General features: G+C 41.3%; 2 protein-coding genes across 2 annotated transcripts; one reads left to right on the top strand and one right to left on the bottom strand.

Annotated features, from left to right (window-relative positions):
• Positions 1–1,498: 1,498 nt before the first annotated feature.
• On the bottom strand, positions 1,499–24,127 carry LOC119653514 (clustered mitochondria protein homolog). Its single transcript, XM_038058181.1, has 7 exons — positions 23,683–24,127; positions 10,796–13,304; positions 9,898–10,729; positions 9,717–9,842; positions 9,440–9,655; positions 9,161–9,372; positions 1,499–3,294 (listed from the first exon to the last, which is right to left on the bottom strand). Exons 1-7 carry the CDS (start codon positions 23,822–23,824, stop codon positions 3,048–3,050), a joined length of 4,284 nt encoding a protein of 1,427 aa, XP_037914109.1. The 5' UTR covers positions 23,825–24,127; the 3' UTR covers positions 1,499–3,047.
• Positions 24,128–24,169: 42 nt separating this feature from the next.
• LOC119653515 (PRKR-interacting protein 1 homolog) lies at positions 24,170–25,542 on the top strand. The gene is made up of 2 exons (XM_038058182.1): positions 24,170–24,708; positions 24,870–25,542. Exons 1-2 carry the CDS (start codon positions 24,571–24,573, stop codon positions 25,485–25,487), a joined length of 756 nt encoding a protein of 251 aa, XP_037914110.1. The 5' UTR covers positions 24,170–24,570; the 3' UTR covers positions 25,488–25,542.
• Positions 25,543–25,972: the final 430 nt, after the last annotated feature.

The following is a 25,972-nucleotide window of genomic DNA, read 5'->3' as shown; positions in this document are numbered from 1 at the left end:
TTTTGATTTACGTGTTTGTCTATACCCAGCTCGAGAATTCCGACACTTTATCTACGTCTCTGATTACTGTCGTAGTTCTTCTGAAGGTTTATACTCGTCTTTGATTTGGAATTATTTTCTAAATTTTCTTTTTTTAAACAAAGTGCACTTGAGCCACGGTTTATCCCAATGCGGTATTAGATTGACCGAATAGAATCCTAGATAGAATTGGCCTCTCACTTGGACTTAGACTTTCTTGGCCACCTCCTCCAGGCCGCCTGAGCGACACACTGAACAATCACGGTAGAACTCAATTTGACTACTTCCATAATGCTGCTATAGAAGTTTTTCAAATCTTCCTGCTCTTCACCCGTATATATCCATGCGACTCATTGCCGTACGAAACACCAAACATCTTGACACCAGGCTGGCGTAAGGCCTCAATTCTCCCTGATAAGTGAATTCTCCTGGGATCACCGAGGAACTTTCTTTTTTCGCACTTCCAACAATCGACCAGATAACAAATCCGCCTTTTTGTCACTCACAATTCCTTGTCTAACAAATCATTTTCAAGCGAAACTGACGCAGGAAAGAACTCAATACTGTAAGTGCCCTTTTAGCGGTTCCAGTTTTCCATTCGACCTAGACAAAATTTTGTACTTTCATCACGCTCGGTGGCTAACTTTGCAAATTTTCCGGCTATCACATTCACACAATTTAGAGAAAACCGCACGAAACAATGAATTATGGAAAATCCGACGAGCTACAATTTTTTTCAACAAATTCTCCTTCCGTTCGATGTGATACCGTTGTCAAAACTCCGTCCTCCTTGTTCTTTTCTTCTCCCTGCCCATCAGCCAGCCCCGCTAAACACGGTTTTGAACTTCTGGAGTTCATTGTGCCAGCAACATGCGCAGCAGCGTTGGTGGATGCGACAGATCATTCCCCACTGTCACGATCAATTGGCCCGAAAGCATTCAATAATGTGCAATATGCGGCGAATTTTAAGGTAATTGTACACTATAGAATGCATTATTTGAGCAAATTAATCCCGAACAAGGCGAATGAAATTCCGTACCCATCGTAAAGCGGCGGCCACTACAGAATATATGTAGCCTATAATCTTCAATTACGAAATGAAGTAGAACGACCTTCAAAGTGAGATAATATTATAATCTACTGACAATCGTCCCTAATAATTGCACCCACAAAAGGATCTGTTAGGTAGGAATAGTGGACTGTATGTAGGTTGGCTTGGAGGGCAAGGAAAATACCGGTATAAACTTAAAAACTTAGTTTATTAAAACAAAATTAACAGCTACGGAAAAAATGCTTTAGGCCGGTGGTATGGCGGAGAGAAAAAGAAAAAAATGCCTGTCTCTTCGGAGAGTTGGCATAGCGTTAAGTAAACTCACGGCGCAGCGAGCGCCTTCCGGCGATCATCGCGCCACAAGGAAGCGCGAGTCTGATTCAAATTGAAATATGCGCAAACAGGATCATAGAAGAATAAAACACAATATTTCACAACTAGTGATTTTCTTCAATTTTTTATTAATAAAATCTAAATGCTATCTACATTTGCAACAACTACATAATATTCTATATTGACTACATGATTTTTTTCCATCGTTCAATAACGATTCGTAATCATTATTGTTCACTTTACAAAACTTCATCCCAACACACTCTTATCATTTGCAATTCGAATAACTCTTTCATTTGGTTTTTTTTTCTTGATATTATTGATGTATGGTAGGTTTGGATACAAAAAAAATGATATTTGTATGTATATATATATGATGAACACTATTAGGCTCATCAATATTCGCTTTAACATGTATAATAAAAAACAAGAAACAACAAAAATATACGTTCAAGTATTATGTGGTAAATGTGCATTTGACTCACTTAAGCCTATTTTCGGTAGTCATTGAGCCTTGGTTATAGGGCCCTTGCTGCAAAAGAAGTCAAACTTGTGAAATTCGCTAAGTAGTGTAAAATAAAAATTACAATAGTACGTATGCACTGTTATGTGAGCGTCAAGGTTGATCAATTTCATAATATAAAAGGATTCTATTTCTGACAACTTATTAGATTGGTTATATTTCCATTATAAAGAGAGAGGGATAGCGTAAACTTATTCTTTTTTGTGGATTTGAGAAAGTTGGACCATTCTAAGCATTACGAACCCATCATTCACAAGAACAACTGCAAGAGGACCCAGAAAGTGGAGGCAGTTTAGATCCAGTCGCAGCCTGCTTCAGTGAAAAAATGGGCCACTTTAAAACCATGAACTTACTCCCATGTGATCATAACAGCCAAAAACAATAGACAATCAGGCTATTATGCTGTAAATAAATTCAAGGAATTGCTTGCGAAATGGTTTTGGTGATTCAATGTGGGTACTAAACCTAACGATACGGTCGTATGACTATAGGAAAAAATGAGAGATGGCACTAGAAATACAACTACTAACAATAAGTTGATTACAAATAGATAAATTTATCACATAATCATATTTTGGATCAACTGTAACAAGGCCTGACACTGCTGCAAGAAATTTTCTCTTGTGGAAGAATATCTCATCACAAGCGTTTTATTGCACTGTTTTTGTAAAAAAAATTCTGTGGATTAACCTAAATCCTTCACAATTGCCTGCATTTGTTTCGAAACCTTTAAATCTTACGCCTGAACAAATTTTCAAATTATTTATTATGCCCAGCTGTATACGTACATTTTGTAATCTTCAAAAAGAGGCACATTTATTGTTTTCGTTAGCACACATGAGCTTCATTTTACGACGATGCACAATTCTGACAATTTCATTATGATTTCTTATTTATGCCATTTACTTTTTTTTAAACTAAATTTATTACTTAACATGACTTTAAAAAGATAATGCAAACGATGATTTTTTTTTCGTAATAATACACAATAGATAACATTTCATCACTCGCCCTCTTTTCTCTACGACGGAAAATTTTTTTTTGTATGTTCAAATAGTGCCAGCACCTATTGTGTATTTTTATGAAATTCTAGTCTACTGGCTTCTGACAAGGTTGCGGTATTCAACTTGCGGCTGTGGCTGTTTCAATGGGCTGGGGCTGCTCTTTCAAGGAACTTCCAATTGCCTCCAATTTACTTGTTCCGTTGGTTGCTACTTTTTCGGTGTTGTTGTTTGGATTTGCGTCAGTCTTTTTGTCCACCGAATCTGGGGTTGCGGCAGTTTCGTCGCCGTTTTCTGTTGGATTGTTATTGCTGCCATCTTTTTGGTGTTTTTCAATTTCGTTTCTTAGCTTAGCAATATCCTTAGGACTGAAATTGTAAACCAATTTTGATTAGTTTTGAAGGTGTGTTGATACCATACAATATTGAGGGGGTCGAATACTTCCGGGGTTTCAAAAAATCTATTTTTTTTGTTATGCACATTTTGGTGTTATCAGAAATGAAGGATGAAATATTTGTGAAATATCCTTTCCTTCGTAAAGATACATGGAACTTGAAATGTGGCTATCTTGGGACTTTTCGAACGCATTAGCGGCACGCCACATTCCATTCTTTCAGGCCCGTTTTCCGGTATAAATCTTTTCCTAGAAGGACTTAACCTTCGACTGTTGACAAACCAAAAACAACGAAGAAGTGGAGCTCTACGACTTTGCCGATTAAAATGTAAGTTTCTCCAATCAGATTTTGTGCCAATATTTATCCTTAAACGCGATTTACCAAAAGCTGCATTTCTTAACTTTACGGTATGATAGCTATTGAAAACATTTGAAGAATTTGATAAATTGGTCTTTCCGTTATTCAGTGGATATGTTGAACCCTGTTTGATAAGGGCGTGTACGATGAAACTTGTTGTTGCAAACTGTTAGAAGGATAGTTCATATATGAGTAAGTTGCGAGCCCTTCTTCTATCATGCTTTGCAAAGGAAGGACACACTGGTGCGGTGTTTGCATCCGAAAAGACCGAAAATCAGTTCAATTTAATGAGACCCACTACAAAGCTAATAGAGCGAAAGCGAGAAGAAAGGACAAGATAGGAAATTTATTCGGGAGTTTGATAAACATCACCTGAGCTTGTTCGTATCACAAGAAACAGACTTGTCGAAGCGGGTACCATAATATTAGAGCTCTTTCTTAAATGTTTTCCGTACAATTATGAAAATAATAACCAAATTCACAAATGAATGATTTTTGCTTTCTGCGTAGGTATAGGGAACTCAAGGTGTGATCTTCGTGATATGCCGAAGAATATCATCCCAATTCTGGTCGTTTGTGAAAGTCCGATGACAGTTGACAGTTGAAAATGTCTCTGAAGATTTGTTGACGACAAGATTTGGAATGCTTTCTACTTTAGCCTTGATTTCTGGTGGCTTTTTGCATCTTAAAAGCTTCAGTTTTCTCGCCAGGATTGCTCTTTTTCCTCGCTTTTCACATTCAAAGGCCAGCTGGACTTTATCGATGATGTCCTCTATAGTTCCTTTCTGTCCTGAAGAACCTTTATCTAGTAGGAGGTGAATACTATAATATATGCTTTTAGCGTAAGGTTAGAAAGTTTTTTATAACAATCATTGATGCTGTTCCTTAGAAGAAGTTTTTCTATTATTATTTTTTGGCGATTAGGCCCGGGTAGTTGCGGGTTGACTTTGGTTTAGCGGCTTTTTGGAGTAACGTCGTATTTAACGCAAAGTTTCCAAGGGAAGAAATCATCATCGACATTGAAACTGCTATAAAATACGAAAAGGAAAAGGAGGAGATACGAATATCAATAGTGAGATAATAGAAAAGCAGTAGAAAGGAAGGTAAGGAGCATGGAAGAAATAATTGAACAGCAAACCTGTTTATTACCCCCAAGCCGACAAAGGAAACAAAATAGTGATTATGAACAGAAATGTATATAAATGTATTGCCTACATTTTCGTTAACATCGACTTGAATGCTTTTAAAATTTAACAAAGTAGCGCATCCTATCAAAAATCGGCAACCGCAATGTGTTGGTTTACACAGAATAACATTGTCTTCTTAGACTGGTCGACCCAGTCCCAAAATCTGAACCTCATTGAACACCCTTAGAGTATTTTAAGGCGCAAAGGAAAGGAGCATAGCATTATATCTGAAACAGTGTTTAAAAACATTTAAATTCAAGAATGGAACGCCACATGCGCGGAGTAATGTGTGAAGCTGATACGGAATGCAAGGTTAGATAATTAAGTAATGAGACTGATTTTATTGCCACGCTTGTGGTAAACCTGCAACCTTTAAATTTCCTTCCCCTTCTCCGGCATCCTTCCCCTCTCCATTGATATATTCACCATCGCTCTAGCTTGTTTAGTTCACCTGCTGTGTCGTGTTAAGTAGACGTGTGTTGGTGATGCTCGTCACAAAAATGGAGAAATGAAATCTAGAGCAACGCGTCGCAATAAAATTTTGCGCCAAATTGGGTGAAACATCTTCGGAAACGTACGCTAAAATTGTAAAACTGCATGGTGATAGTGCTCTTAGTCGTGCCCAGGTGTTCCGATGGCATAAAGAGTTTAAGGAAGGGCGTGAAAGCGTGGAAGACAAGGCGCGAAGTGGGAGACTAGTCGAGGTGCGGACTGACGCGAATGCTCAGCGTGTGCGCGCTCTAATTCGTGAAGATTGGCGTTTAGCAGTTCGAATGTTGGCCTCGGAACTGGGTATGGACCGTGAAACAGTCAGAAAAATTTTAACAGGCGATTTCGGGATGAAAAAGTTGTGCGCGAAGATGGTCCCAAAGAACCTTTCTGAGTAGCAAAAGCAGCATCGAATGAATGTCGCAGAAGACTGTTTGGAACAAGTGGAAAACGATCCCACCCTGCTTGATCGAGTTATTACAGGCGATGAGAGCTGGTTTTTCCAATACGACCCGGAAACAAAACGCCAAAACTCACAATGATTGTCTCCGCGCACTCCCCGCCCGAAAAAAGCTCGCATGAGCAAATCGAAGGTGAAAGCGGTGATTATCTCCTTTTTTGGTAGCCGTGGAATCGTCCACAAAGAATTTGTTCCACTAGGGCAAACCGTAAATCAAGTCTACTATCGCCAAGTAGATTGCGAAAACGAGTCAACAGGATGCGCCCAGACATCGCTCGTAACTGGATCCTTCATCATGACAACGGGCCGTGCCACACCGCCCTCAGCATGTCTCAGTATTTAGCCTCTAAAGGGATCGCCGTGTTGCAACAGCCGCCTTATTCGCCCGATGTCACCCTATTACTTCTTTTTGTTCCCGAGAACAAAATCGATGGTCAAAGGATCCCATTTTCGGACATCCAAGCCACCGTAACGAGGGACGTCGAAGCGTTCCAGAAATGTTATGAAGAGTGGAAAACGCGCTGGAATTGCTGTATAGCTGCCCAAGGGGACTACTTTGACTTTGATTTTGACGGGGATGGCAGAGTTGTAGAATGATTTTTAAATATATGGTTTTTATGGAATAAGTCTCATTACTTAATTGCCAAACCTCGTATAATAAAAAAAATAGTTGCTGTAATAAGGGCCAGGACACTAGAAGAGTGTTGTTCGACTGGTTTGCACTGATTGCCGTGATACTCTGAAAGTAAAAAAAATCCAACTTCCTTATAATCAATGAAGGTTTATTTAAACCCGTATACGTATTTCGGCAGCCACTTGCTGTTGTGTACCGCTGAATTCATTGACTATAAGGAAATTGGCATGTTTCTACTTGTACCATGTGGACAACCATGAAATGAGATTCGAGAAAACAGGTTTCGCACCAATGCAGTATGTGTTCAAAAGCACATACGTGGAAAAGTCTCTGCATAGTGTTGTGTTTAATATGTTGCATTTAACACCAAATAAGGAACATTCGCGGATATTACTTCTTCATTTGAAGAAAACTGCTGCTAAACTGTATCCATTACAAGATTCATGTGAAAATGGTTTCGGCGTTTTAAAAGCGATAATTTCGGCAAGGTCCGCGGAAAACCGAAAAAGATACAAAGATGTGAAATCGCAGGCATCATTGGACGAAGCTGATTCCCAAACACAAAAACAAATTGCAGAGTAATTGAGCGTAGACCAATAAGCTGTTTCAAAGCGCCTACGAAAGGTGGGGAAGATTCAGAAGATCGTAGATGATTACAACATGAGTTGATTAAAAAAGAGAAGGAGAGACGCAAAACAGATGTGGAATTTTGCTTATACGAAAAGTAAGTCTTTTTTGAATCGAATCATTACTGATGACGAAAAGTGGATTCTTTTCGAGGATATCAAGCGGAAAAGTAATAGGTAGACCCAGGTGCACCATCCACCACCGACCGAATGAATTTGTCAGGAAGACGATGATGAGACCAGAAAGACGTGGTTTATTATATTAGATAATTTCAAAATAATGCTCACTCGCCCCCTAAACTCTGTTTGTAACACGTTACAAGCATTAATCTAGAAAGTTTTACCCTACTGACAAGAGGTGGCTCTTCCCGATTAACACTTGTTTGTATCGATAAGTTACACACTGGCTGAGCAGGTTTTTGGCTCGTAGAAAGATGTGAAAAAATGACTTGATGAATGGTTCACGGCGAAGGGGGAGTATTTTTACTGATGTGATATCCACAAATTGCCCGAAAGATGGGAGAAATATGTAATTAGCAATGGAACTTTTTCTTTTTCATTAGCATTTGTCTCGTTTACAAGTAGGATCAGCTCGTCGTAATCGGTTGCGCTATTTTGTTCTATCAAAGGCCTGATCTGGATGGAGTCGCGAGGTTTTCAAATCCACCTCCAATGTATCAAGCCACCGGCCGGCCTTTTGGTCGTTTACTTTCCGCTTTGTTGTTCAGACCAATTTTGGCAAGTGAATTTTCGTTAGCGTGAATTACATGACTATCCCCTTGAAGACGCCTCTCTCGCACATCGATCGCTGATATCCTTATTTCAGATGTGATCAAGGGGTTTCATGCCACAATTCCACCGCAACATCTTCATCTCTATTATCGCAAAATGCAGTTCATTGTCTTTTAAAGTCAACCAATACTCGCAACCATAGAGAGCAACAGGACGGACGACATTGCGGTAAATTTTATATTTGAGACGTTCGTTGATACGTCAATCACAAAGAACACCAGTTGTAGATCGCCACCTCATCCAGATTGCGCTAATGCGCAGTTCTCCATTGACTGATAGCGTTGACCCGAGGTATTTAAATCGCTCAGTTCTGGGCAGATCACTGCCACTGACAGTGATTGTGCCTGTTTCATGGGGATTGGACGTCAAAAATTCAGTTTTGTGTAGATTCAATCTGAGACCGTGTTGCATGAGGCGATCATTCCATGGACAAGTTGTCCGAGATCATTTTTGCTATTAGACGCTAGGAAAACATCATCTGCATAAAGCAGTGTGTAGGGCGCTGGACGTTGAATGTCCCGTGTGACAGTGTCCATAACAAGAACAAAGAGGAGTGGGGAAAGGGCGCTTTCTTGATGAACACTAACAGAGACACCAAGCAGTTTTGATACACCCGCCATACTTCGAGCTTTACTTTTCGGATCGTGATAGAAAAATTGAACTCAGCGCATGAGTTCTGCTGGCACTCAGTGTTGTCGTAAAACATACCAGATGAGTTCGTGTAGCACACGGTCAAACGCTTTCTCTAGATCCAGAAATGCATTGTAAAGAGGGCGATGCTTCTCACGGTGTTTCTCCATCAGTAACCGCCGTGTATTGCGTCAGTAGTTCCGCAATTTCTGACAAATCCGGCGTGGTTCACGGTTATTTAAACGATTTCGCGAATACGGTTGTTAAGAATGCGTTCAAAAATCTTCCTGGTATGGGATAGTAACTTAATTGAACGGTAATTTGAACATTTTGCTGGACTACCTTTCTTTTTCCATATTAGAACAGTGGCACTTTCTTGCCAGTCAGATGGTGTTCTTCCTTCCTGAATTATTGCGTAATTTTAGCAAATCCATTTCAAACTACCGAAATTTTACCACAAAGTCGCCTGTGACACTTGTGCAGGACATTCCAAAGTCGTCGGTTATCATTAATTTTCAAAAATAAATTTTTAAAAACGAAACAAAAAAAAAAAAACAAGATTTCAATATTATTTTTGATAATTCCCCCGCAAATAATTCCCAAAAATATGCTTGAAGTTTCGACTGGAAAGTAAACAACCCCCTTAGTGATCTAAGATACTTACCTAATTTGAACAAATAAAATTCCATTAATGGCATTAAGCATATCGAGCACTGAACCCATGGTTGGCGGTTGGATGTGAATTGGTGGCAGACTCGTTGTTAATTTTCCATTCGAATAGATATCGTTCATCTTCTTCTGTAAGAATACAGCCTGCTGTGTTAGTACCCGCAAGCACTCAGAAGATTCTTGTGTCTTTTCGTGAGTTTCACCCAACTGAAATTTGAATTCAAAACAAATCGATCATAACAGACCTTCATCAGGGATGAAAATCATAACTCACCTGTTGCTTGTAAATAGCATAAGTTTCCTTTTCATTGTTAAGTGCCGATCGGAAATCACCCATGCAACTTTGAGTTCGCGCAATTAAATGATAACTTACAGCCACCTTAAGTGATTTTTTACCAAAGTATTTAATATTAAGGGCGAGAGCATGCTCGAGGAACCGGAGAGAAAGTTCATATTCGCCGACAGCGTGGAGTATCAAACTAATGTTGCTCTGTTGGTCAAGTATTATTTCATTAGATTAAAAGATATAAATATTCAAATAGTTAACTCACGTCCAACAGTGCGATCTCTGGATGGTTTTCTCCACAAATTACCAATGCCAGATACCTTGCCCTGTACAGGAGTTTTAATGATCTACTTATTTGTCCATTGGCGAAGCTGTACAAAGCAAGATGCGACTGAAAATAAAACACAACTAAAGACTGCTTGAAATTTATAAAGCAAAACGCATACATATTCCATAATAGTGCATGGGTGGTCAATTCCGTTAACGCGTTCGCTCATAAGAACGGCGCGCTGTTGGATTGCTAACGCTTCTTGCGGATCACCCATAATATAGCTTAAACGCGCTAACATACGAAGACATTGAGCATTTTCCGGATGCATGGCACCAAAGACATTATTCAACAAGTTCAGAGCTTCGCTAATCAGCTCATAGCCCTCTTTGAAGAATCCTTGTTGAATTTTCGTCTGTCCCGTTGTGTAAAAATTGTATGCGTCGGAAGCTCTAGGATTAATGTGCTTGACTATTGGGAAAACGTTTACTATATCCTCATCACTGAATGTAGGTTTGTTGCGTGATTCGAAATTATATTCTCGTAGTAGAATTTGAATACCGACTTTCAGGCAAAAGGCACGAAGCATGCTGATACGTTGCAACTTATACGTTTCAATCACTGCCTCAATGCTATCACAGCCTAAATCATAGTCCCAGTATGATTTTATCTCTTTTTTTATTTGCTGCCACAGTGACTTTTGTGTTACTAGAGTCCATTCATTGTTATCACTACCAAATAAGGCATTCTTGCCCTTTCGCTTATTCCTACGTTTATTAGATTTTTGTAGATCATCAGATCCCGCCTGCGGGGTCGGCACGGGTCCAGATGTTAGGAAGCAATTGAGGAAATGACTTATCGCTGCCGCTAAGCTCATCATTTCGGTATTCTGCATGTATGTGTAATAAATGTGTTTTGTGGCTCGCAGGATAAGTTCTTGGACCGCGATTTGATGGAGATAATCAAGTGACTTTATTTTAGCTAACAATTGCACGACCTTTCCTAAATATCTGAAAAATGAAAGAAAAAATCCTTTGTCAGAGGACAAAAGAGACCTCAAGAGAAATTCCACTCACCTTATATTAATACCGCGATTGTGTAATGCTTCAGTTAGTGTAGTTCCATCCATCGGCGCCGATGAATGATCCAGATATTCATGCACGAAGCTTGGAATCTGCCGCGTAACCAAAAATTCCGCCGCATCAATCACCAACTGCTTCTGTTTCTTCAGTGAGTAAGGCGTATCTAACTTGTCAACGTGTTTAATTCCCGGTGAGAAAACATCAGGATTAAAGCGGAAATCAAACTCGTATTCCTTCAACGAGCCTACGGCGGCACATGCTCGTTTAACAACATCGGCTGCCTGCTTTTCGTCATGTGCATTTTTCTCATTAATCGTCTCGGTAAGTTTCTTAGCTTCTTCAGTATCGACTTTATCATCATTGGCGGTGGTTGATTTTTCTGGAATATCAGTCTTCTCTTTTTCTTGTTCATCGGATTGCAATTCTGAGTTGATCTTTTCTTTTTTCACATCTACTTGTTCCTTTTCTGTAGATTTCTTATCTTCTGGTTTTGTGGAATCACTTTCCTTATTTTGGCCATCTTCAATGGCAGGTGCCCCCTCCTTCTGCTTCTTCAACGCATTGATTTGTTGCAAATGATGTGCGGCATATTTAATGAACATGACATAACGGTCTTCCACAAAGGCTTCGAGCAATTCTTGTCTCAAGCAGCACAATTTGTGTTTGTGTTCAATAGGAAAACCGAGGCTTTTCACTTCCTTTCCAAGTTCAACGTCAGCCAGTTTCAGGAAATTAACATCAGGAGGGAAGGTTCTTAGCAGATCAAGAATGTAATGTCGTCCATCGTTGCCAATGATTCCCTTGCATTCAACGGATGAGCACAATTCAACTTCTTCATCCTTTTCATTGATTACGGAGTGCGACATTATCTTCAATTGTTGACCAGCTTGTGTGAGTAATTCCAAATACTTTGGGTGACTAAGGACCGTTTTGCCGAAATCAATGGAACCGTACACAACCGATTGTTCCTGCTCCCGTTCAAGAATACCAGGAATAATGGATTGTGCTGTCACGCGGTAGCCACGATAATCTATCACTACAGTTCCTAATGTATACAGGCCCTCGACATCAACGGCACTATAAACACGAACTCCATTCAAATCATTCCGTGGTGCAACGAAAGCTGCGACGTCTCCGCCCAGTTCTTTGTAATGGTCACGAACATCAAAGCCTAGTGAGAAGAATATATTGTTCCAAATGAACATTTGCATTTTTGCATCTTCGCCCGGATTTATAGCCAACACATTTCCGTCTATAACCGCCATCGCTCCCCTGGTCGCAGCTATAACAAAATCTCCATGAACTTTGAAAATAGCTCGTTCCCTCAGGAGTCTTTCAGGCAAGTTCTTTCTTGGCAGTTCTCTTGTCGTTTGGAGTTCTTCGTTCCAGTCCCTCGTCTGGCCTGGGATATGTTCCTCGTAGCCCAATTTTGACGAAAATGCATCTTCAGCTCGAATCGCGTCGATTGTGTGTTCTAGTTGAGGTGCTGCCCATGTGTACACTTGATAAGGAGTGGCAACACGTTCAAATGCATGTCGCAATGTCCGTTTCTTTTGCATTTGAGCGAAACATCGCTTGAAAGTGGGTGAAATTTGAGATAGTAGATCGATCAACGAATGGCATAAATGGCTAGGAATATCTGGCTTTGGATTGAAAACCTCGTCAGTCGATTGGTTTATATAAAAACCTTTCGGACATGCAGAAATATGAAATCGTTTGTCCTCCATCGTGACAACCGTTAAATACATCAAATCACCATGCAATTTACGATGTCCTGGAGGTGGATTCCACGGTGAAGTAGTTAGAACTTTTAGGGCTTGAGGTCCTTTAACGTTTTTGGCTCCAGGTTGCAATGGTAACAGAGGTCGGTCCTTTGCCATTGGCATGATATACTCTGGTGGGGTGCAATCAACACAATCAGGTCGACTTTTCTTCTTATCAAGATCTCCGTTTGTAATTGTTTGCAAAAATGTTAAGGAATTGCAATCGACCCCATTATACGCATCAGCGGGATCCATTGACTTGAGGAGATCGCGAACGTGACGAACATGTATACGAGCTTCCCGCATCGTGTACGGCTCTTCGACTACTTTAATAATCGAACCATCTTTCAATCCTTCAATGTTCTTCAATTCCGCGAAATTGTCCAAAGTAACACCGTCAAGCTGTAATGAAAAGCATGTTCGGTGGCATGTATCCTCGCGATCCATTAGCAATTGGTGTATTTCTTGGACCATTTCCATGCTCGACACTTGAATTGACAACATTTCCGCCCCAGGACTTTGAATGTGAATAGTAATGCCTTCTTGCAAGGCATCCAATGAATCATCATCCGTTGTGGTTTTCTCTTTGTCCTTATTTTCACTTTCATCGTCTGTTTTTTGTCCATTCTGGCATTCGGAGTTTTCTTTGGCTTCGTCTGACTTTTTCATTTCTCCATTGCATGTAGTTGATAATTCGGGTGTTGTTTCCTTTCCATTTGCTTTGTTTTTCTTGCCGGCTCCTGGTGTGAAAAAATAAGTTGAAGGAATATTGAATAAGGATGAATATAAACGACGGACAGAAATTAGTTGTCTCATCAAATGTGAAATTTTCACATCGTTCAAAAGAAAATACGTTGTATGGTTTCGTCTGGAATTCAGTGGTTACAGATTAAAGGCAATGTTGTAAAGAAAGGAGATGTGGAATGTGGGGACGTAATTTTAATGCAGAGAGATAAGCTTTGGAAATATTTATGTTTTACAACTACTCTGTCATTCGCACTTTTAATTGATTAAGTTAGGTTTAAACTTTGGTATAGCAAGCATTCGATTATGTACATCATTCGGGACGAGGACCCGAATGTTATATGAACAGCTAAATAACAAATTTAGTCATAAGCATTTAATATGTCCCACGATTAGTTATTTGTGGACAGTCAGTCAGAATCATAGATGACTCCTTCGGAAATGATAAGATTTTATGGTGCACCACGATAAGTAAATTGAGAAACTAAGCGCTTATACGTCACAAACATGACTAACGCAAAAGCACGAAATGGTTTTAACAAACAAAAAAATAATGTGGATAGAAATGAAAACCTTAAAGCGTCAAAATTGTACGCTCAATCTGTGTAAGTTATTCCTATCCTAGTTCGGGTATGAGATAGCACTTTAAACAATGCAAACTTTCAATTTTAAATGGATAAATATGTTAGCAAGGGCCACGGGGGGGGAGAATGGCGTGATTTGTTGATAAAAAAAAGTAATATAATAATGATGTCTGTTTTCAGATTCCGATCAAGAGAACGAAATAACACTGAAAAAGTGAGTGTGCTCTACGCATGTGTGTATCTATACATTTAGATCCATTATATACCCTTCTAAAGGAGAGATATCTGTCGTTGAATAGTAAGCGAGAAATTTGGTTTTCAATATAATTCCATTTCCAACCAAATGGAAGCTATTCCCGTGCACGGTCAGGGTCCGTTTTGCAGTTCTCCCAGTCTGCATCTCAGGCTTGTTGGTAGGGATCGCTACGTCGTTAACCAGTGAAGTTTCTTTTAGTTCGTCCCTTCCACGAAGTCTACTCCTGCTGTTAAAGTTAAGATAATTTACGCGCGCTCATACAAAATTACTCAATAGATCTCGAACATAGTTCGCTTATGTTTGTGTTGCAACCTGCCTTCCTCCAAGAAATTTTTACAAGTGCTAATCCTTATAGAGCCCGATTGTTCTTGCAGAATGAAGCCCACAAAAAGTTTTGACGGATTTTTGTAACACCCGCGTGTTTCCTTGCGACGGTCAGGCTCGAATGAAAATGCAATTAATTAAACCTTACTGAGGCCACCAAAAAGTATATTCTTGACCTTGAGTAAACCTTTTCACTTCCAGTCAAGCTTTTCAGCTTTCGATGGTACCGTCAGTTTTATATTTGTTCTTGAGGATATTTCAACACTTGATCATCTCTGCGTTCTCGCGGCGGTCGATGATTCCACAAGTTTCATTAGTCTCGAATTTATGCTAGAATCGCTTCCTTCCCTTCATTAGCGTCAAGATCAAAAACAATTTTGAAAAAGGATATCTCAGAGGCAAGTATGACTGTCTGTGAAAATTGCTCATCCGATTCGTTACTTCTGATCCACGTTCACGTTTTGCCTGCCCTCCCTCGTCGTTGAGATTTTCAATATCGTTTTCTCAATTGGACACGTTGTGAACCATTACCTCTTCGTCGTACATTTTGACGGAACGGCCCCTTTTCCCCATGCATAGTTTTCACAGACCACCCACCTCAATCTTAGTGTGACCGCTTGGGAAAGTGGCTTACGCTAGCGCACCGCACTGATATTGTTAGCAAGAAGAGAATATCTTCCGTTTTGAGTACTTTTATCAATAATATTTTTGATTTCGGGAGCCAGATTTGAAGATATTCTTAACTTGGAGATGCTTCCATCCGTTCGCAGGCTTGCAATCACGCTTCGGTTTTTAGTTTGCAACCCTATTCGCTTCCGCCCAGAAGTTCAATGACGGTCTCAACCGCACGAGCTTTCATTGAGCTGCCTCAACCAGGGTCCAATCCCATGACTCAACGACACTGTTTTGTTGTGAAATGTATGGGGCCGTGGAGTGGGGATTTTTAACATTTCTGACTTTATCTTCCTTTTTCGGCCGTCATTCTTATGCTAGTGTGAAAATCTTAAATTCGATAAATGTTGTAGTCGCTTCAGATTTGCTTTTGAGAAAGAGAACCTTGCATTTCTTGATAAATGTCATGAAATATCAAACACCACCTTTCGAAGCTTTCAAAGAATCACCGATTTTGGCGGCTAACATTAAGTTGGATTGCTGGCTTGGTACGGAAGCTGCAAAATATATTTCTACAACTAGAATTTTCTTCTTGACAGCCCCTCTCCTTCTTAAAGACAAAACATTGCTAAATGGAGCAAATTTCGAGGGCTGCATCTTTCAATTTGTGTGAACAGTTTATGCTTCTTTCAAATCTTGTAACCTCGAACGATTCCGCCGGCGATAAGGTCTTTAATCGTTGGCGTGACAAGCCAGTTGAATGAGGGCCTTGAAGTGTGTTTGACTACTTCATTCAAGATCGTCACGGTACACGACAGGATTACAATAGCCTGTAGAAGGCAGTGTGGTCAGCATTGTGATCGCGGGATTCCTTGGTACATCGAAAATTATGGGAGGTGGCCATAAAAGAATAAATAGATCTCTATACATGTTGACGTCCATAGATTCGACATTCTAAACAATTAGAGGGGATTTCTGAGATTAAGTAGGTAAACCTTTCAATCGGGGCCCTTTGACACGTAAATAGATTTCAACCAATTCCATATATTTTAGACATCTTACAACCTCGTCCTTTTTTTAGTTTGGCTGGGCTTATCGTTAAAATTAAGGCTGCTTCTCTAAGTCCTCTTTGCGATAGCCTTTTCGTTTTCAGATAAGGCGACTCCTTTACTTTAGATTTTTATAGATAGAGTTGTTCTCGATAAAAAAGACCTCCTCTCTCATTTTTCGCATATTTAGTAATCGTCCGCAAAGGTCTTCGTGTAAATAATAGAAACTAATTTCAAATCGTCTGCATAGGAAAAGGAGGATCATTAATAAAGAACGAAAATAGCAATAGAACAAGCATGGATTCCTGGAGGACATCAGATGAGGAAAAGAAGAATTGAAATACAACTTTTGATAGAGACTCTACCTACTCTGCCCCTAAGGTAAGACTTCATTCAAGAGAGAACAGATGGTGAAAAGCCATACAGGTAGAGCCTTTTGAGGAACTAGGTGTGGTCAACGGAGTAAAAAGGCTTTGAAAAAGTCAGCTTAGATTATGTGCAAGTCTTTTCTTTCCTTCAGGGACTTAGCGACAAGGATGGTGAACTCTAGTCACGCGGTAAGACCATAGCATGAGAACATAGAGCAAAGGAGTGATATGAGGCGATATTTTTCAAATAATGAAATTTCGTTTTTTTTGTGCAGAAAATTATTAGCCTCCTTCCAGATGAACTCTTGTTAAACATTAACGAAAAGGGAAAGGGAGAGCGAGAAGGAAAATGTACTGTTTTAATTAATTTTTTTTAAAAAATGGATTACGAAGTCCATCAGAAGAGGAATGAAAAAAGTAGATGGATAGGAAGGCGAAAAAAGTGCAAAAATAGGTAAGAAGTAAGTTCCGAGACGCTCACATCCAGAATTAGGGGAGTATCAATTGTAATCATTAAACGGAATAAGCATTCCTTATTAAGGTTGATCGTAAAGGTTTGAAGTTAGCTAGATCAGCCGCACTTTCTGTCTGACAGAATCTCAATCAAGACTGGTATTTCGCACGTAAGGCCTTACAAATTTCTACTATGAACCAGTAGAACTTAGGGGCACAAGTTGGAACAAAGGGAAGAAGGAATTTAACAAAAAGCCATCAAATGTCAAGACAATCTGGTTTCATGATCAGTTTTGGAGAGACACTGTGCAGTCAACCGAGGAACGAAACTCGTTTATGGTTAGAAAGTTGGCGTTAACGAAGTTGAATTTCAAAATCTTTGGTTAGGGATGTTGGAAAAAGTCAGATCGAGGGCACGGTTATTCTGATTGTGATAGATGTTATGAGGTCGCAGTGATAATTAGAAACGAGGAAGTGAAATTTCTAGAGAGCATGGATAGACCAAGATATGTCGTTCATTCAATTGAGGCTGTCCCGGATATCTAACCCGGAACAAAACCTACGGCGTATTGAAAAATTCTACAACTGGAGAAGGCTAATTCGAACATGGACAAGAAACAAAGGAAATAATGAATAGGACGCAATTTGAAGGTGAAATGTGAACAGTGAGCGACTCTTATCGTCGGCACATTGCGATCGTAACGGGGAGTTGCATCCCCATCGAGAAGCTCTGAATTAATAATACTATTATCAAACCAAGCTTCAGTGAGAGATGACATCTTGTATTACGGATGCGACAGATATTCACCACTCTGGCAATTCAATGTTAAGTACTCTTACTTTTAGGTAATATATTGTAAAATTCAGGAAGGTTCTGCTGGTTAAAATTTTTGGTGTCATGGCTGGCTAGAATTTTTGTTCCTAGGTCGGTTTCATACAAGCAAACGGAGGCGACAAGTACCCCGTCTATATTCGACTTCCACGGTAATCTTGAAGGGGTAGGTAGGTAGGTATCAGTGGCCGCTCCGAGGAGCCCAATTAGCACTTTGTTGCGCCGTTTTGATGCCACAAACTCCTAAGACCGTGACTATTGTTAGGGGAGCAAAGAGGCAGAGTAACATTCACGAAGGAAAGCAGCTCTCCGACCCTGCAGCTAGAAATCTCTCTGAGGTCCCCGAAGAACCTAATCTTGAAAGGAACAAATGTTTGAGAGCATGACAACGCGAAAATTTGAAGCAGCTAAGGGATGAGCTGACGTTAACACCTTTAGAGAAGTTTGGTAATACGGTGGTAAATGATCGGATAAGCCTTCCTTGCTATCAATGCAATATCGCTAATCAATGTTACCGGTAATGGTTCATTGGTGAAGTTTCTTTTTTTATTGCATTGACTTGGGGTTTTTTTTAACTCAATACAGTTTTTTTTTAAGTAAACCTTCTGTTCAGGTGTATTCCTAGGAGTTTTACCTCCTTAGACTGTGGAATGGAGACGCCGTTAAACTTAACTGGGGGACATGTTCACTTCTTAAATGTGAAAGTGATATGACCACACTTTGTTTCATCTAATTTGATTCTCCAGCGATCTAACCATTGTTCAACCTCTCCTATGTGATTCTCGAGGTCTCGACATGCAACACTATGTGTAAAGAGTATCGCCATATCGTCAGTGAAGGTGGATGTAAATAGGCGCTCGTTTGTGGGGAAATCTGCGATACATATCAAATAAAGCAGAAGGTCGAAACACTGCCTTGGGGTACCCCCATTTTCATGTTCAACAACATGGCCATTCGAGAACCTTAGAACTTCGGGAATTTTGAAATGAATTGGTTGGTGTGCATCTCTGGGAACCGAAAATGATCATTTTTCCTCCGTAAGTTGTGGGTTTGGATGAAAAACGCCTCTCTAATGTTGAGTAAGTTCTCACCATTACTCCTTGTCCAACTGCCATCCGACAATCCGATTATAAATTGGCGCAGATTTGACCTATTGAGCTTCTTCACAGCCCCCGCCCCACCTTTGCCCTTCGGCCTAGTTTAGGTCTGAACATGCGACGGATTTCACTTCAATATAATTCGTACTCTCGATTATATATAAACGGAGTGATTACCGCCGGTTTCGGTCATGCTGCTCCCTGGACAGAGGTGAGGCAGCGTCTGATGAATGGCCTCTGCCTTGGGCTAAACTGTCAGTCAACTTTTTTCATAGAACACCTGATGAATTATGTTCGCGAAAGTACCAACAAAGTACGAGACCCCATCAGGAAGCCTGACATCATTGGATACATTGCACCAACATTTGATATCCATCTCAGTATTCTGCCTTGAGACAATACCGAATGCGAAATTACGTCGGCATTCAGATCACTGAGGATCAGAAGGCGGGCGTGGAGTGGATAGGTCATATATTATGGGCTACGATATGCAATGGAATCCATTATCCCAGAGGAAAAATGGAAGAATAGGGCAAATTTCTCGTAATCCTTGGAGATACTGAAGTCTACTTGCTGATTGGACGCTTCTTTCACAGATAGAATGCATATAACATTTTCAAAAATATAGATTCGCCCGTTACGCTAGATGATGATATTAGGTTGGGGAAAAGTAATGTCGTATTTTGTCAATAGATGGCGACAGTTAAACATATCTTGCGTTGTACTTATCACATCGGGTCATACTATACGGCAACTTGAAGACGACAATCTAGGCTACAGGTGTCTCTTTGACAATTTCATGATCGTAAGTTTCAGTCTCAAGTTATAGCGCGCCAAAGATGGAGTCCATCAAACAAGAAATTCGTCATATTTTACATTTTTACTACCTGAGAGGTAAAAATGCAACGAAGGTGGCCGAAAAAAATTTGTGAAGTTTATGGGTCCGATACTGTAACGATTCGCACAGCACAGCGTTGGTTCGATCGATTTCGTTCTGATGTAGTGGATGTCGAAGATACACCCCTTACTGGTCGTAGAAACCGATAAAATCGTCGAAATCAGCCAAGTAGACCGGCATGTGAGCATTCGTTCGATTGGCCAGGAACTGGGTAAAGACCATAAAACCGTTTGGAACCATTTGCAGAAGATTAGATTCCAAAAAAAGCTGGATGTTCCGGTGCCACACGAGTTGACGGAATAAAATCTCTTGGACCGAATCAACGCCTGCGATGCACTGCTGAAACGGAACGAATTCGACCCATTTTTGAAGCGGATGGTGACTGGTGATGAAAAGTGGATCACGTATGAAAATCTCAAGCGAAAAAGATCGTGGTCAAAGCGCGGCAAACCGGCCCAAACCATCGCCAAGCGCGGATTGACGACCAGGAAGGTTTTGCTGTGTGTTTGGTGGGATTGGAAGGGAGTCATCCACTATGAGCTGCTCAACTATGGCCAGACCCTCAATTCGGTCCTCTACTGTGAGCAACTCGACCGTTTGAAGCAGGCGATTGACCAGAAGCGGCCAGGATTGGTCAATAGGAATGGTGTTCTGTTCCATCAGGACAACGCTCGGCCTCACACATATTTGATGACCCGCTAGAAGCTACGGGAGCTCGGATGGGATGTCCTATCGCATCCACTGTATAGCTCCGACTTGGCGCCAAGTGATTACCATCTCTTCCGGTCCATGCAAAACGCTCTTGGTGATACTAAGTTGACCTCAAAAGAGGCTTCCGAAAAGTGGCTCGTCTGAGTTTTTTGCAAATAAGGAGGAGAGGTTTTATAAGGGGGGATATTGAAGTTGCTTTCTAAATGGCAACAAGTTTGCGAACAAAACGGCCCATATTTGACTTAAATCAGATAATTCTAAGTATGTTAAATAAAGCGTTAAAATTCGATTACAAATACAACATTACTTTTCTCACAACCCAATATGAGGGTCTCTCGACTCCACTTCAATCAGGTCTATAAGCAGAAAAAGGCCAGACCTACTACTCGGTGCATTCAACGCTTGCCTGAAAGAGGGCATTTTGCCTGCTCGTTGGAAAGTTGCGAGGCTTGCGCTGATCCCTAAAGGGAAAGGCGATCCCGAACTACCGTCTTCATACCGCCCACTATGTGTATGCTTGATACTGCTGGGAAAGTGCTCGAAAAGCTCATCAGAAGTAGACTCGCTGAAGCGATACGCGCTGCCGGAGATTTATCTCCCCGGCAGTTTGGTTTTAGGACAGGGAGATCGACAATTGATGCTGTCATGCAGGTCGTGGACGCCGTTCGACGAACAGAGGCACATAGCCGCCGAACTCGACGGGTGGTGCTCCTCGTAACGCTTGACGTCAGAAACGCCTTCAATTCCGTAAGATGGAAAGACATTCTAGGCACACTAGACAATACCTTCAACGTGCCGAACTGTCTCTTACGGATTTTGAGGGACTACCTGAGGAACCGCTCCCTGCTCTATGAAACACTAGAGGATCAAAGGTGGATGGAGGTCACGTCGGGGGTAGCACAGGGATCCATCCTAGGGCCGGACCTCTGGAACGCTACCTATGACAGTCTGCTTAAACTCGACATGCCAGAAGAGTCACGCCTGGTCGGCTACGCAGATGATGTTGCAGCGCTTGTTACTGGACGCCCTGTCGAACAGACGCAAAGCAGACTCGGCATATTGATGCGACGGGTAAGCGGATGGATGACTACTCATGATTTCAACCTTGCATTGGAAAAAATCGAAGTAGTCATCCTGACTAAAAAGAGAATTCCGACCCTGCGTCCCATATCGTTCGGCGAGTCGATAATCGAGTCAAAATCAGCGGTAAAGTACCTGTGGTTGACTCTTGACTTAAAGATGAGCAAATCCAAGCAGCAGCGAACAAGGCTGCGGCTGGAGTTTCGGCGTTAAGTAGGCTAATGGCAAACATTGGGGGTCCTACGTCTAGTAGGCGACGTCTCCTGATGAGCTCAACGCAGTCTGCCCTGCTCTACGGCGCAGAGGTATGGGCTGGCGCTCTTAACAAGGAGGTATATCGTAGACGCCTCGCGCAAGTACAGAGACAGGGAGCTTTACGGGTGGCGTCTGCGTACCGCACAGTCTCTGAACCGGCCGTGATGGTGATCCCGGGAGTTATCCTCGTTGCCCTTCTTGCTAGGGAGCGTCAGGCCATATACAAGCGCAAGGGAGATGAGCCAAGGGAGGTGGTTGCTCGCGAAGAACGGCAACACACTCTAGACGCGTGGCAGCTCTCTTGGCAAAATGAAACTAGAGGCAGATGGACTGCGCGGCTCATCGGCAACTTAGGTGCGTGGCTGAATCGGAAGCATGGTGAGACTGACTATTTCCTTACCCAATTTTTAAGTGGGCATGGAAGTTTTCAGTCTTACCTGCACAAGATTGGAAAGGCGCGTTCTCCGGATTGTGTGTTTTGCAATGGAGTTGTGGACGATGCCCATCACACTTTTTTTCTTGTAGAAGGTGGGATGGGGTTCGTCAGCAGCTCTATTTAAACACAGGGGATCTCTCTCCAGACAACATTGTGGAAGAGATGCTGAGGACTGCTGACAGGTGGAACCGTGTTGCCCATTACGTTCGGGCTCTTCTCGTTGCTAAAAAGATAGAACTCGACCGGTGAAGGAGCCGGATGGCAGGGGGCTCCTTGAACTGACAGTTCCCTTCCTCCTCTCCCCTCCCGTTGGTGAAAGGAATTCCCTGATTTGAAGGCTCCGCAAGGCGGGAGAGTTCGGGGGCTGGCCCGAAGTAATGTGACAAACGGTTCCAGGCTTAGCTCTCTGACGATGGGGAGGTGTTTAGTTGGTAGTCCGACGACGTACCGAATCGGGAGTCCAACACTGTGTGCGTAAATGCATTCACCTACCCTACCCCCCCAAAAAAAAAAAATAAGCAGAAAAATTGGCGAGTTCGACCTAGGCGGATCGACGCAGCTATCGAACGATCAAACACTCCCCTAATAACTCCAATGAAATCCTTCAACATCAGAAACTGGTTTTTGAACTTTGAAAAAGAACTTTTGCTTCCTACCATTTTCCTAAGTACGAATTTCGTCATTAATTTAGATTTTTCAAGAAGTCCCTTATCACTCTCAGCCACTCCAAAAAGCGAGTATTTAATCCTCATCGATACTCTTTACGAGCATTTACTCCAGCTAAACTCAGCCACCCGTAAAGACCAGAAACGCGAGGAGCAACGGCATGGCTTTGCATTTGATAAGAAGACAAACAATCGAGGAGTGGGAGCGGGGCCATTACAAAGTGCGAATTAGAATGGAAACTATTTCATGAGAGAGGGTTGCTAAGTGTGACCATCCCCCTAGGTCTAGGGGCGACAATCGCACAAAACAAGCGAAGAAGCAAATTTCATAACAAAAGTCGTGCATTCCCATTGCCGACACTTCCGATCACATGTTGAGATATTTTCGTAGCGCCAGTTCGCTGTGTTGAAAAAAAGAAACAATGGTCAAAGGTAATGGTTGGGATTTGGTTTCAGACTATTCGTAGCACGCTATGTCTGCTGCGAAGTGCTATCACCCCTTTGGGCTTCAGCCAGCACGTGTTCTCCCCATTACGACATAAAAATCATACAATCTTACAAGACATGAAGTACCTCCAGCCGAGAGAAGAAATACACACGATACTCGACAAAATCACATTACGTAACGTGTTATATGACTTGAAAGAGAATTCAATTAAGAACTTTTCCGAACTACATTCTCGCCATTAAATCACACTTTGCACCGCACTAGATACCCAAAACATTCATAATTCTAAACGAAACATCACTTAACCTTTTTTCTTGCCTCCTGAGTCGGCGGTGCCGGCTCCATTGGCTGCAGAATTCGATGCAGTCTCATCCTTTCGTTGCGACTGTTGCTGGTTGGAATCAATTGCCGCTGCCGACTTCGTATCTATCTCCGGTTCTGGGGCCATTCTAGCACGATATTTAGGTCGTCCGTTTCCCTTTTTAGCACCGATATTCAATGTACTATCTCGTGATATTCGATCAAAGGGATTTTACGATATTTATGAATAACTATCCGCACAATTTATTGAAATTAAAAAACAACCTCTACCGAACGCATGCACACCGAATGGCAGAACACACAACGGACTGTCGTCCACCCGATTCAATTGTGGCAATTGAGAAACGACCGAATCTGAACATGCATGTGAACAAATGCCAAAACTAATGGAAATGGGACATGTGGAATGTTTGGAGACTTTTGGAGACAATTCTGATAAGCTGATATCGGGGACGTTTTGGGAGTATAAATCCGATTTCTGTCTATTAACACACTATCATATGGTGATCTGCTGTTTGAATAGGAAATGAATATAATGGATTTCTTCGAAATTTCCTACACTAACACTAAAATTTAGACTTATAGACTATCGGCATAAATACGTTCAAATTTGATATACTCCTAGGCAAACACTTATGACATAATAAACATCTGATTGGGTCAACTAATCAGATTAAATCAATGTTTAGCCGATTGCATATAATTTTCATGGAATAATTCGGTAGCGGGTGGATGTTTCCTGGTATCCCCAACTTGTCAAGCTCCTTCTGAATGCACTTTTTCCTTCAAGAAGAAGAATCATTGACAGTTGAATGTTGATACTCTCGTTTGTAGATTGTTTAGGACTCGACTTCAAGAGATTGCCTGGGAAATATGGATATGCTGGACGCGGAGGAGTTTCCTGTGGAAGCTGACAGCTCTGAAGGGGATAAAGAAAAGAAACCTCGCCCGATCATTCGCACCGCCGTCGACCTGCAGCGTTTGAAACTGGAGAAATTAATGAAAAATCCTGTACGTTGATTTTCTTGGTTTCTGGATAAACTTTGATACGACTGCCATCATTTACAAATAAATCTATGCAATAAGCAAATTTGCCAACTATTTCCAATAGATACAGTTGTTTCCTCCAAATCCAAGCAACTTATTTTTCATTTAATCTCCCTCCATTGCAGGACAAACCAGTGATCATACCGGAAACACCCAAAGAAAAAGATTTTCTCCAATCAGTCCCAACATTTGTACGAAATGTGATGGGCTCAAGTGCAGGCGCTGGTTCTGGTGAATTTCATGTATATCGCCATCTGCGTCGGAAGGAATACGCCCGCCAAAAATTCATACAGGCAAAGAGTCTTCGAGAACAATTGGATGATGAATTCCAAGCTAAGTTGGAGAAGAATCGTCTCGATGCAGAGAGTAAAACTGCGAAGAAACGGGCAAAACGCCAGAAGAAGAAACAAAAGATGAAGCAACGCGGCAAGAAACCAAAAACTGATAATCAAAATGAGGCAATCGGGGGTGGAAGCAGCCATGATAGTTCAGAGAGTGAACAAGAGGAAAGTGATGAGGGAAAATCTGGTGGAAATGAAAGGTGCGATAATGAAAAAACAAAGGATGAAGCCGCGAGAAAGCTGAATGATGTCGAAAATAGTTCCGAAAAGCTCAAAGATACAATTAATGCTGAAGACCGAGAACCGAATGATGACTCTGAACAGCCTAACAAATTTGATGAACTCAAAGATAATGAAATCGAGGCGGATAAATGTTCGCCAGGGGATAACAAAAGTGATTGAATACTATTAAGATGTTAGGTTTAATAAAGTGTTTAAATTGATTTCTTTCAATTAATTATCTTTGAATATTATTCTATTTATTATTCCTCTGTTATTTGAAAGACTGAACGAAAATAAGAGACGAAGATGGCTCATGGTTTCATCCATCGCAAAGACAACTTTTCAAACATTGTCCCATCTCTGCCCTGGGAGGAACATGATCGAAGTGGATCTCAGGTTTTAAGGCTCCTTTTTATTCCTTCGCAAAACACAATGGAGGTGCAAATTATAACCGAAGTTAATCCGCCATAATTTAGACCAAAGTTTGGTGGAAGTTAATTTTTGTTTAGGGATTGGGGAGTCCTAAGTCCGTGCCCACTTGTTGTCGGGTCGGACTAAGCAACGCGCTTCACAAAGTCCCGCAAGCCACCTTCATATCTTTTTAAGGTTTTGTTTGCGTTGAGATTAAGGAGGGTCCCTGTACATGATAAAGGCGGGAGTAAAAA

Source organism: Hermetia illucens, chromosome 4 (genome assembly GCF_905115235.1).
Source record: "Hermetia illucens chromosome 4, iHerIll2.2.curated.20191125, whole genome shotgun sequence".
Lineage (NCBI taxonomy): Eukaryota > Metazoa > Arthropoda > Insecta > Diptera > Stratiomyidae > Hermetia > Hermetia illucens.
This window is presented reverse-complemented; position numbering and strand designations above follow the sequence as displayed.

Excerpts from the sequence above, each read along its gene's own strand:
- LOC119653515 (XM_038058182.1), top strand. The coding sequence starts at position 24,571 with ATGGATATGCTGGACGCGGAGGAGTTTCCTGTGGAAGCTGACAGCTCT. Across the intron at positions 24,709-24,869 it reads AGAAATTAATGAAAAATCCT|GACAAACCAGTGATCATACC; the intron begins GTACGTTGATTT and ends CCTCCATTGCAG.
- LOC119653514 (XM_038058181.1), bottom strand. The coding sequence starts at position 23,824 with ATGGCCCCAGAACCGGAGATAGATACGAAGTCGGCAGCGGCAATTGAT. Across the intron at positions 13,305-23,682 it reads CTCAGGAGGCAAGAAAAAAG|GAGCCGGCAAGAAAAACAAA; the intron begins GTTAAGTGATGT and ends TTTTCACACCAG. Across the intron at positions 9,843-9,897 it reads CATGCACTATTATGGAATAT|TCGCATCTTGCTTTGTACAG; the intron begins GTATGCGTTTTG and ends TTTTATTTTCAG.